This window comes from Drosophila ananassae, chromosome 2L, assembly GCF_017639315.1.
Source record: "Drosophila ananassae strain 14024-0371.13 chromosome 2L, ASM1763931v2, whole genome shotgun sequence".
Lineage (NCBI taxonomy): Eukaryota > Metazoa > Arthropoda > Insecta > Diptera > Drosophilidae > Drosophila > Drosophila ananassae.
The window spans coordinates 4,260,211-4,273,284 of NC_057927.1; the positions used below are offsets into that span (position 1 = coordinate 4,260,211).

Below are 13,074 nucleotides of genomic sequence, written 5' to 3' on the forward strand. Positions count from 1 at the left end.
TCACCACATAAATAACAAAATTTAAGGACAAAATATCAATATCCACTTTACGAGACGCCAACTGCATGCGAATGAGTTTATTTTTTGGTAGATCTGAATTGGACACCGCCTGAGCCAACATTTCGCATTGCAAATGAAATTCTGTTTCTATTTCTTACTTTTGTTTTTCGCCTTTTTCTGTTATTTTTTGCATAATTTCGATTCGCTGCTGGCGACAACATATTGCAAAGAAGTTGGTAAGATGCAGATTTTCACGCTTTCAAGTTGGCCACAATGCAAAAATTACTCAACTGAATATTTAAATTGGGGAGTGAGGACTTAGAATAAACATTATTTTACACAAAAATATTTTCAGAAATAAAATTAAATATAATAAATTTAAAAATAAAAATTAATAGACTATACTTCATGGTAAATTTTATTTGTTGGCTTAATCATTGGGCAGATTTTATTTCATATTATCTGATTATCTGACATCACAATCTCTTTATATCTCTATAAAAGAATAATCTTATTTGGTTTCATCTCAGTCATAATTCCGTGCATTTTACCTTTCAAGTCACAGATTATTTTTAAAAGATATCCGGATAAAAACCTTAAGTCATAAAATAAAAGAAGATTGTTTCCCTTTTCAAAGCTTTTGACCAGCGTGGTCCATAAGCCAAATTTAATTTGTTCATATATGACATTTACGGTCGTATTCAAATAACTCCGCTCTTCATACTCGAGTGGCTTTGATGTTCCCTCGACACAGGGGTTGAAGCCTGTCGCATAATGGTTGAGGTTTCGCTAGATTAATTTGGGGTCATGCATAAAATATAATTTTTTATGGTAGGAGAGTGGGAGGAAAAGGGGGTTTTCTCTTCAAACCGCAATCAAGTGGCATGAAGAAGCTTTTTCATATGAGCAATATTTATGGCTGAAAAATCCTTTGTATGTGTCTTGATGTTTTCAAATCCTTTGCTGCGACAGCGGAAATTTGATTTAATTTATTGCCTTCTTACTGGGAACATCTGTTTTTACAAAGTTTTCTTAATTAGAGCTAATTTATCATAAAAACTATGTGGGCTTTAATGAGGGTGGATATGTGCAAATAGAAAAGATTTTTAGAAAATTATTTATCACATAAAACTGTAGGGTAAAGGATCTTTTTTTACGATATGGTGTTCTATTGCCTGAGGATCCTTTCTTAAAATTAAAAACATTTTCCGATCATTATTGTCATTCTCATTGTCACTTTTAGGTCTTAAATGTAATATACGAAATATTTTCTGCATTAATCCATTTATACGATTATCCTGGCCGGATGAAGAATCCTCGCTTTTGGGTTTCTCAGGAATGGTTCTTATCTTAATAATTCGCATTAACCAATTATTCGTCAATTTTTCTTTCGGTATGATGTCGGGCTGGTGATTGTTTGGTATATTATGAACATTGTAAAAATGTTTTTGCTGCTCATTTGGAAGAAGTTCCTCAAAATGAGAATCACCATTAGCTGGGCAAGTTTTTAGGTACACAGGACCATCTATAAGTCGAAACGTAAAGCCAACATTTAAGCCCAATATCAGCAAAAATATTAAAATATTAAAACGCGTTGACATATTCGGAGTTATAATCGAACTGAGTTAGTGACTGAGAGGTATGGGAATCCATACCCCATTTATTTATATCTGTTTTTTAAGCCTTGAACTCGTAAAGGGTTATGTAAATAAGACTTTAACAGCTGCCCATGAAGATAGCTGAAATATATCTGGAAGTATTTACCTTTAATAAAATATTTAAAAGTATAAATAAATGAAATACATATTTCTTCATGGTTGTCTGGATATTTTTTTCGTCATCAGTTGGGCTCAGACCACGTAGCTGCCATTTGTGGCTAAGAGGCTGACTGCCCCAAAACCTTTCCCTCGGGGTCCCATGCCCACTGAATCACTGTAAGTGACACGCGTGCCCCTCTCTATTCCCATCCACTTGGGACCCACCCACGCACCACCATACCACCGCTCCACCGCGAATTTGTGAATTTTTGTAACCTCATGAAACTGAAACTGACACGAATTCGAAAAGCGTTTCGGGGCGAACATTAACACATTTATTTCTCCATTCCGCAGGTTTGTCCCTTGTCGCCTTCGCGTCAAGTGTGGGTTGAATAATTTTTTAAGTGACTTCTTTTATTTGCATTTAGAAGCGTTTAAAAAAAGTCTACTGGGAGTTGCGGGTGCGTTTATATGAATACATTAAACGAACAAGACACAGGGAAATGGTTTTGAGTGGCGGATACTAAATGAAATATGCTAGAACTGGGTGCTTTGCTTAAAAAACTCAACTAGTTGTTTTTAAATTTAAAGATTTGATTCCACCTACGAGTATAAAGAATCCCAAACATCCTTTTCCGGTCCCTTGGGCATTTAATCAGTGGCTACATAAAAACTACTCGTATCTGCCATTTCAGGAATGAAGTGACTACAGGAGACTTTTCCATTACCCACTTAGGAGAAATTGTTTCGTGTGCATTGAACATGATTTATTATGACACATAAACAACAGCTTAACTTCCGGCTAACTCACACACACATGGGTGTGTCCTAAAAAAATGAAGAAAAATTGCGAAATGCCTGAGATATTGACTAAAAGCCCTAGCCAGAGTGGCCGCATCAATGGCACTTACCTTTTCCGCTTAAACACCCCCAGCTTGGTGGCATAATGGTAACCTCCTCATCCTCTTCCTCCCACCTCATGTTTCTATGCATTGGAATCAGGTTCCTGGTTTGTCCGCTCCTTCCACTTTTTATTAGCCGGCAAGTTGTTCCTTAGCAGCAAACGCTGTTTTTTATGCAATAGAACGGCCCTGGTCATGCTCACCCGTGCGTCCAGAGTGGTCATCATTTTTCTTGCCCTCCCCCCGTTGGAACCCCCTTTTATGTCCTTACCACGACTAGTTTCATGTTCGGGTCCTCCTTTTTTTGAGGGCGCCCCTGGCTGGAAAAGGGAAATTTATTGTTTTCGCCAGCAGTTTGAGTCAAATGTTCCGAGTGCTTCAGGTGCACTGGACAAAGGCCAAAAAGCGGTGGTGAGAGCTAGGGCGAGGGTGTCACTTTTGACATTTAAGATGCCACACAATGGCCACTTGGCAGCCCCTCAATGGTGGCTCTAATTTATACGCATCGCCTGCATGTGACACCGCCAACAAGTTTGAGGGCGCATTTGTCGCTCCCAAAAAGTTTGCCCATTTTTTGCTCTCCATGTCTATCCATTTGCAATTCCAATGATTTTTATAGCCATGTGATGGTGTCGCCTCCCCTTGGTTTCCAAAAAAAAGCAACAAAAACTGTTGCATTGACAAATCTAATAAACAAATGACAGCCAGAAAAGCGGACCATTTATGTGCAATTGATCGGCGAAGACAAAGTTGAAGGCAGATGGGAACTTCACTTTCCTTGATTTCTTTTCTGGATAGTCTGTGGGGTGTTTCGTAAAAAAATTTCAGTAAATTAACTCTAAACATATTGAAGATGAACGTGATATATTTCCTTATTTAATAGTTAAAAAAAAGATTACATTAAGAGATCATTCCATATCTTTCTGGGTAAGAACCATATATGGTATCAATTATGCTGTCAAGTGCTTGTTTTTCACACGTCGTATAAGGAAACCCATTTCCCTAGCCTAGCCTTTGGTCTCATGTTTGTATGGCACAGAGCCAACATAAAAGGCTTGCTGCCGTGGCTGGTTTCTTGGTTAATTGCTCGCAGTACATTGTTCAATTGTTTTATGGTTCATATGCATCTCTCTTACCGCCACTCACTTTGCCTAATTGGGTCGCTCATTATAAAGAAAGGAGGCAAGGAACTGGCAGTCGAGTTCAGTGGTTATCCCCAACGTGCAACGTTCCACTTTTTTAGCTTAGAGGTTTTTCTTCTTTACTTTATATACCCTTTAAACTTTATTTAAAAATAACATATCCAGAACATATATCTGTAAGTTTTTTTCTAGGCTTTTTTACACATGATCTTAAAATGTATCTCTTTAATTTTTGGTTTCAATTCAGTTTTAGGGTATTCCAACGAACTAATCATTCCTCTCGCCTTTTTTTTAGAGTGTGGGTTGACAAGAAAAGACAACCATTTGACAGCTCCTTCCATGGGGCTTAACTGCTTGAGGTTTTTCGGTTAAATGCACTGATGCCGCACAGCCCCGCCTCTTTTCCGCCCACCATAAGCCATTAGGGCTAAGTGATTTGTTGTTGTTCTCAAGCTGCGCTTAGCACCTTGCAAATTGCCAACTCGAGAGTGGAGCGAGGACGGGATGCCAACTAATTGTGCGGAAGCACAGTACATTTTCCTTCTAGTCTGCTCTAGTTTCAGTCCTTTCTGTACTTTATATGTATATGTGCATCTTCTACACATTGTTCGATGGCTCTGAATCATCCAAGTTTGAGGCTGGCGATGGCAAAGTGTCAAAGTTTATGAAAACTCTGTGCATTCTGCATTGTTGTCGTGGCCGAAGTTTGCACAAAGTGAGCAAACTTTGCCAACTCAGATACCAAGTTTCCATTGCAAAGTTTTGTTCCTGGTATGAGTGGAAGCTCAGATGGATATTGAACACGGTCAAATATGTGTATATAAGTATACACATATCTAGTCACATATCTGGTCATTGTTGGCATTCTGACATGCGTGACATTTGCCTGATAGGTTCGGGGTGGCACAGGAAAGTAGAAAGTGTCACTGAAGCGTTGAAGCATGAAGGGTTGATCCGTGTCTATAATACTTAGGATGAAAAACTATACTTATTAAATAAGGTTGAGCTCTTTTCATCCGCAATAAAACTAATTTTCTGATGAACTATCGCTTTTTCTGTAACCACCAAAAGTCAACATGCAAATTGAAAAATATTTTCCAGTTATCCCCCCGACAACTTTCTCTAATGTTATGCAAAAGTAAGAATTAATCAATGCTCTACAAGAACAATACGTGTGCACATGTGCAGAGGCGACGGAGCACACCGCAGGGCAGGGCGTTTCGGAGTCAGTCCCAATCCTGGACCAACCCAAGACCAATCTGAATGTGGCTAACACCCGCTTGTTAGAAGTTGCTAAAGCCGACCCACCCACTGCCCAAGGCAAGCGACAGTGGTCGAAAATATTAAAAACAATACATAAAAGCTTACGTATTTTTGAATATTGTTTGAAATGGAAAAAGGAAGCTAATTTGAATAATTTTTTATATAATTTAAGTTAAACTGGCTTATGTTTAGTGACTTTTTCCACTGTGCACAACTTTTTGGACAGAGGCAGGTCAAGGGGCTGGTAAAACGGGGCAGGGTATCAGGGATCTGGGTCCAGTGCAATGAGCCCGAACACAAATAAGGCGTCTGCACTGATCCTTGTCAACCACCGACCAACCATAATTTCAGAGAACGGGCAGAGTTCCAGGTCCAGCCACAGCCCAATAACCCGAACCGCTAATAATTCAATTAGTTGCCGCAGAAGGATGCAGACCGTGGTGGTTGCACAGAAGTTTCCCTGCAGCTTGTTGCAGAATCTGGTTTGCGATTCTTTTTTGTATTCGCATACGGATTTTGGCTTTCATTTGGGTTGGGATTCGATTCAATACCCATAATGCCGGCGGCAAAATATCGCACCAGTGCATAAATTTGTAAGAGTGCAGTGCAAAAATGTGTTGGAACTGTTATTAAGAATTAGGAACTGGTGGAGTTGAAGCAAAGACGGAGAAGGTTGGGAAAAAAATTGAAAAATCATTTATAATCTTTGCAATAAATTATATTATCATTATTATTAGCTTATTATGTAATAGCGGTTCAATATACATTGTTAGCATACTTAACCTCTAATAATACAGGACATAGAATAACGAAAATTAATAATTATGACTACGCAATCCAGACAGTCAGAATTTAGAGTTCACTTGTTTAAATGATATTAATAACTTTTAAAGTAGTTAAAGCATGACTTTTATCGTCTAAACGACCTGAATATCTGGTTATTTTAATTTAAGATCACTTCAAATTAACCAATATCTGATATTAGACCAGAATTATAAGTCTTTTTTTGCAGGTATGTTTTGGAGATTTTTTCTTTGTATAATGAGGACAATGACACAAAAGTCTCTCAAATTTGTAAATTAATTATTTAAAGGGAGGTTCTTATTCGGAAAGGGTAATAATTAAAGAATCTAGGTAGATAAATTTAAAAAAATGTTACGTTGAACGCCATGGATCCACTAACTAGTATTTTAAGTTTTGTAAAAAATTAAAAAAAAGAGGTGTAAAAAATTGAGAAAATTAAACCTGATTTGATATTGCTGCTCCCTTATTTAGATTCCCATAATTAGTATAACGTTCACTGCTCTGAAGTGTTTTAAATAATGTAAAGCAAATAAGTAAAATCAAAATGTTTTTTTTGGCTTAAACTGGATTTAAAATATTATATAAAAGCCCAGCGTTCTCCTCAGAGTCAAGTTAGTCAATCAATTTTCTCCAAACCGTTCGGGTCGCGAAATCATCATGTTTTCGTTTTATATTTGCATTTTTGCTGCAATTTGTTTTTGGATATACTTTCTTTGGAGTCGGCGAAGGTTTTATAAGCTAATGTTCAAGGTACCTGGACCCAAGGGAGTTCCTCTTCTTGGAATAGTGCCGGAATACGTAATCAATAAATGTAAAAGAGAAAATGTGTTTAATGAATATGAAATACTAATCAATTGGTAATCGGCAGTGAATATGAACCTACGAACCAAGTATATGGACACATATGGCTCAACTATCCTAGTCTGGCTTGGTTTGATGCCAGCTATATTATCTCGGGATCCAAGTATCGCCGAAGATGTGTTTACATCATCTCAATGCGTCGATAAAAACCCACGAACCACACAGCCTTTGGTTAATATTCTTGGAAATGGAATACTAACACTGGAAGGTACCTACAGTATAAAACAAATCTGGAATTAATAAATTATTAATTAATTTTAGAACCCAAATGGAACGAACGTCGCAAGCAGATGAATGTTTCATTCAAGCACAATGTCCTGCTCAGCTTTTTTCCTATATTCAATTCCGAGACTTCAAATCTTGTCACTGTGTTGGATACCTTTGTGGGTCAGGGTGGAAAGAATGTTATGTATCACTTATTCAGATGGTCCTTTAGAACAGCGCTTCGTAAGTGTGTTAAAACCAACAATATAACTTTTGGTTCCAGCATCCTTTGATCGTAGAAACCACGATGGGCACGGAGGTCCAACAAGAAGAAAGTTTCAAGAATGACGCAATCGTGAAACCTTTACAATCGTAAGATCATCACAGATACATTTATTATAGAGTGAATTTTGCAATATTTATATTATTTTCAGACTTTTGTTATTGACCATTCTCAACGTACTAATACCACTGCGACAAAACAAAATAATTTCCAAAATTTGGGGCTTGGAAAAGCAGAAAACGGAGGTTCTTTCAAAAGTACACAGTCTCTTGGATAAGGTATGTAGAAACATTTTTATTAAAAGGAAAACTTGAGAAAAACTCTTTTTTAGATAATTGAAGGCAAAATACAGCAGAAAAATGAATTAGATTCTTCCATGAACTTAGTGGTTGATCAAGTCATTGAACTTCAACGGAAAGGCCAAATTGATTTCAATGACATGAGGAGCGAGTGTTTTAATATGGTTCTGGCCGCATTTGAAACAACAGCTCTTACAGTCAATCATGCGCTTATTTTTTTGGCCATGTTTTCCAAGTACCAGGACACTGTATTCCAAGAACTGCAGGAGGTGTTTCCGACTGCTGGGGAGTTTGAAGTTGGCTACGAGGATATGCAGAAATTGGTTTATCTGGATCGTGTTTTAAACGAAACGCTGCGCTTGATTCCCCCTATTCCTTTAGTTCCTAGACAGGTAAAGGACGACATTCGATTGTCAAACGGGGTTCTCGTTCCCAAAGGTCTTGTCATAGGCATCGATATTTTTAACGTGCACCGTAACAAGGACCACTGGGGCCCCGATGCCGACCGTTTTAATCCTGATCACTTCCTGCCCGATAATGTTCGCGAAAGGCATCCTTACGCCTTCATACCATTTTCGAAGGGCAAAAGAAATTGCATAGGTTTGTTTTATATTTCATTCCTAAGTATTATTTAAAAAATTTTTAATGTTTTCGCAGGGTGGAGATATGCCTTAATGTCATCAAAGATTGCTTTGGCAAAGATTCTCAGGAACTATAAGGTCAGCACCAGTTTTCACTATGGAGACCTCGTTTTTGTCGATAATATAGGTATGAAGTTAAGGAAAAGTCCATTGCTAGACTTTCAACGCAGAAATTAAATGCAACGCAGAAAATCTTTAACCATAAATTAATACAAAATAAATTTTAAAAACTTTATAATTACAAACCATATATGTATGTATTTCTTTTTATATTAAATAATTTTAAACTCACTATTTACTATTCTAAGAGCAATTCCCAAATTTAAGCTATAATCATTCACATTAAACTGGTAAATAAATTTAGCCCCATATCTTCGTGGTTAGATAAACAGTCGACTTTCCACTAAACAACAGCAGCAAATCCCCAAGCAAAAGCCAAGTAATTGTGAGATAAATAAAAAGAAAAATCAACATATCAAGATACAAGGCGAAGGATGTTGCTGGTTGTAAGAATCAGGGGCGCGAAGTGCGAGTTGGCACATGTAAATTGTAAAATTGTAAATAATCGTAAATAACGCAAATATCGCCCCAGACCATTTTGGCCAGAGCCGCGACAAAAGGTAAGCCAAGGCTCAGTGGTTATGGTTGGGGAAACCGGCTGCCGTGGAACGGTGTGAGTTATTTATCCACTCACACTTGCTGTAATCCTATAAGTCGGCGATGGATTCAGTCGAAGCCAGCAAATCAGTAGCTGGGAAATGACTGAGCTGCCGCGGGCTGTATTTCTAAGGCCCCCGTCCCTTCAAAAGCTTGTAGTCGTTAGACTCTAACAGATTTATAGAGCAGAGCTCCGCCGCCTCCTCAGCCAGCCGACGTGCTCCACTCGACTCTGCCGCATGCAAAGTGAATTTATTGAGTTAAAATGCAAATTTCTGGCAAGCATCGGTCCACAAGGTAGTGGAAGTAATCGGGGGAGTGTGAGCAAGGGATATAAAAAACGATTTTACAAAAATTTCCAACATAACACGATGCGTACTTCAGCTTCTTTTCCTTTGACAGATTGCCCACAGAAGTAGCTAGAATGGGGCCCAGAGGAGGAGGAGTCGAGTGACGAAGGCGCGTACTATTTATTTAAGCTGTCTGTACAAGTGTCTCGGCAATTTGTTGAAGATTAAAAGCCATCTCATGTGTTGACAATTTGTTATTCTTAGGTGAGTTCCTCAGGAGCTGGTTCCTAATAAATTCTATCAACTTAGAGTCTAAAGCTTAGACTTTTTAGCATTAAAAATAAAACAAATATGATCCTGATACTTTGTGTTGCTTCATTTTCACCCTCAACTATTTTAAATTGTAGACAACAGTTGGCTACATAGATATGCCTTGAATTTTTCGGTGTCTGCATCAGTTTAAAGAAGTCAAGACAGGTAACCTGTTTATCGAGATTATTTTATCTCGTCGCGAAAAACGAAAGGAAAAAATTGGTGGCTGTAGTAATAATTAAAATGCGAAAAAAACGACCGAAAACAAAAATGCGTGCACTCTTCGACGTTATAAATTCGGTTATATTCATATTAACAAAACCTTAAGCCTAGCTTATCTAGTGCGGCGAAGCGGGGCGAATTCATGGGAGAGCGCAAGTGAGAGCTTCACTTGCGCTCCCGCTCCGCCCTAAACTAACTTATACTAAACTAACTATATACTTCATACAATTCCACTTATTATCTACATCTAATTATACACCGGCCCCGTTGAAGGCCTTCCTTAGGCTTCAACTATTGGCAGCCTTGCCAGCTTATGGACTGCTCTCCGAAACAATGCTCCTCTACTCGTCCTGACGTCGGCGACCCTGACCCTTCCGTCCGCGCCGGCGTGAGTCTCGACGACCCTGGCGGTGATCCACTGCTGGGGCGGCTGGTCGTCCTCGGCGACCAGGACCAGATCGCCCTTCCTGGCGTCCTCCTGCTCCCGCTGCCACTGCGACCGCGCCTGTAGGCCCAAGACGTACTCCCGGGACCAACGCTGCCAAAACATTTGCTTGATTGACGAGACAAGCCGCCATCGCCGCAAGCACGTTAGACCCTGCTGGTCCGGGGTCCGCGGTGCTGGTGGGGCGATGAGCGGCCCGCCTGTCAACAGGTGCCCGGGAGTCAGCGCCTCGCCGTCGCTTGGGTCCTGACTGAGGGCGCCCAGGGGCCTCGAGTTCAGGACGGCCTCGACTCCAACGAGGACGGTCTGCAGCTCCTCTGCGGTCAACTTCGCGCTGCCCACCGCTCGTAGGAGTAGGTTCTTTGCAGACTTCACACCTGCCTCCCATAGTCCGCCCATGTGCGGAGCCCGCGGCGGTATGAACGCAAATACGCATCCTTTTTTTGATGCGTATTGCCGCAGCTCGTCCGCTTCGCTCTCGATCTGGTGCCGCAGTGCCGCGAAGTGGCGACTCGCTCCGACGAAGTTCGTCGCGTTGTCGCAGTGCACGGTCTGCGGACATCCTCGGCGCCCAACGAACCTTTGAAAAGCCAATAGAAAGGAATCAGTTGACAGATCGGAAACTACTTCTAAATGTACTGCTTTAGACGAAAAACAAACAAACAGGGCAATGTAGGACTTGTATGGTGGCCTACCACGAATTTTCAAGGTCGTCTCAATAGGGCCACAGAAATCCACGCCACATATGGAAAATGGGCGGAGAGCACGAACTCGATCTAGGGGTAAATCTCCCATGATTTGAGTCATCAGATGAGGCTTGCATTTAAAACATCGTATGCATGACCGCACTATCTGACTGCAGACTTCCTGCGCGTTTACTATCCAAACGCGCTGTCGCAAGAGACTCACTAGTGCTCGTGGACCCACATGAAAATTCGACTCGTGCAAGTATCGGACGTAGCTCTGAACAAATTGAGAGCGCTTCGTCAACAATACTGGAAACTTGGCATCGTACGAAATAGGAGCATTAGCTAGTCGCCCCCCGACCCGCAACAACGAAAAGGTAAGCCCAGCCTGAGAGGTTTCATGAACAAACGGACTTAGCTTCTGTAGGCTTGGGCTAACAACAAGATTTTTTCTAACATTTTTAATTTCCTCTTGGTACTCGTGCTCTTGGACTATCTGGACAATTTTATTAAACGCGTCTCGATATTCGACAGGGGAAGGTACATTATCAGAAGGAACTACTAATTTTTTACATTTCTTTATAAAGCGGACCATGTAAACGAACACTCGCAGCAGTTTTAAGTGAGAGGAAAATCCTTCTATCACTTCCAACAAATATGAGGTAGAGACCATTGCAGTCAGTCCGACCGCACTCTTCTTTGCTTCCATCTGCAAAATCTCTGGTGACGGATCAAACCGAGGGCTCGTTGGCCACTTATCTTCCGGCTCCGTTAAAAACGATGGACCTGTGAACCAAATTGATTCTATCGTTTCCTTTACGTCTCCACCTCTTGACACAATATCTGCCGGGTTCTGTTTAGTTGGTACATGCCGCCACGTGCTATCCTCTGACCACTCTTGAATCTCAGCAACTCTATTTGATACGAACGTTGACAACGACGATGGATGGGAACGAATCCAATGAAGACAAACTTCCGAATCTGACCAATATACACTTCGTTCGATCGGTGCTTTGATAAGAGGTTTTATTTTGCGACAGAGGTCCGCGAGAAGGTGAGCGGCACATAACTCAAGACGGGGGAGCGTCTTTGTCTTGAGCGGCGCTACTTTCGACTTTGCTGTCAACAATGAGACTTTACTACCTTCTGCAGATTTGCAACGGATATAGACGCAGGCTCCATAGGCTCTCATCGATGCGTCAGAAAAGGCATGAATTTCAATTGGTGACATTGGCTCACTCATCACAAATCTCGGTATTGAGATCTCTTCTAACTGTGACAAGGCAAGCTGAATCTTGTTCCATGCGGTTTCCAAGTGCAGTGGAATGGACTCATCCCAATCTAGCTTATTGAGCCAAAGTTCCTGTAACAGGATCTTTCCTTTAATAAGGATCGGGCTTAATAAGCCAAGAGGGTCGAAAAGCTTTGACGTCACCGAAAGAATATTCCGCTTAGTCGCCCTTTGACCCATGACTGACATATCAATTTCGAATTTAAATACATCATCTTTAGGAACCCAAACGATTCCTAATGTTTTTGTCAGCTCTGAGTCCGAAAGTGTTATTGGCTTAACCGTGCTCTCGGATGCAGTAACTTCAGGCGAGTTTGAAAACCACTTGCTCAATTCAAACCCAGCGTTTTGAAGAACCTGAGTTACTTCAGACTTAATTGTCTTTAGCTCCTCCACGCAACCAGCACCCGTTAACATGTCGTCGACGTAAAAGTCAGACCCAATAACTTTAGCAGCTCGAGGGAATGTATTTTTCGCGGATTCACTCAACCTCTTCAAACACCTTATGGCCAGGAATGGGGCTGGTGCAGTGCCATACGTAACGGTGTTGAGCTTGCACAATTTCAAGGACTCAGACGGGTCTTTTCTCCACACTATCAACTGGTATCGTCGATCTGCTTCATTTACCATCACTTGACGATACATCTTTTTTATGTCGGCTACCAGAGCGAATTTGTTTAGCCGAAATCTAAGAAGAGTTGAGTAAAGCTCTTCCTGAATTGTTGGACCCACCATCAACAACTCATTTAAACACTTTTGTGTGGATGTCTTGCAGGACGCATCGAAAACGACTCTAAGTTTGGTCGTTGTACTTTGCGGCCGCAAGACACACTGGTGGGGTATGACGTAGTGTGGAGAAGCAAGAACGTCATTGCTTGCAGGGGACATATGGCCTAGGGATTCGTATTCTTCCATAAATTCCAAATACATTTTCTTTAAGTTCGGATCTCGAGATAATCTTCTCTCGAGCGACAGGAATCGGCGTTTGGCTATCTCGAATGAATTGCCCAAAACG

At 40.7% G+C, this 13,074-nt stretch overlaps 2 protein-coding genes across 2 annotated transcripts; one reads left to right on the forward strand and one right to left on the reverse strand.

Annotated features, from left to right (window-relative positions):
- Positions 1-934: 934 nt before the first annotated feature.
- LOC116654586 lies at positions 935-1,642 on the reverse strand. Its single transcript, XM_032449965.2, has one exon. The coding sequence runs from the start codon at positions 1,599-1,601 to the stop codon at positions 1,122-1,124; it is 480 nt and encodes a 159-aa protein (XP_032305856.1). The 5' UTR covers positions 1,602-1,642; the 3' UTR covers positions 935-1,121.
- Positions 1,643-6,479: 4,837 nt separating this feature from the next.
- Positions 6,480-8,450, forward strand: LOC26513837 (probable cytochrome P450 313a3). Its single transcript, XM_044718356.1, has 7 exons — positions 6,480-6,679; positions 6,737-6,937; positions 6,991-7,176; positions 7,233-7,305; positions 7,368-7,494; positions 7,548-8,115; positions 8,173-8,450. Exons 1-7 carry the CDS (start codon positions 6,526-6,528, stop codon positions 8,331-8,333), a joined length of 1,470 nt encoding a protein of 489 aa, XP_044574291.1. The 5' UTR covers positions 6,480-6,525; the 3' UTR covers positions 8,334-8,450.
- The last annotated feature ends 4,624 nt before the right edge of the window (positions 8,451-13,074 follow it).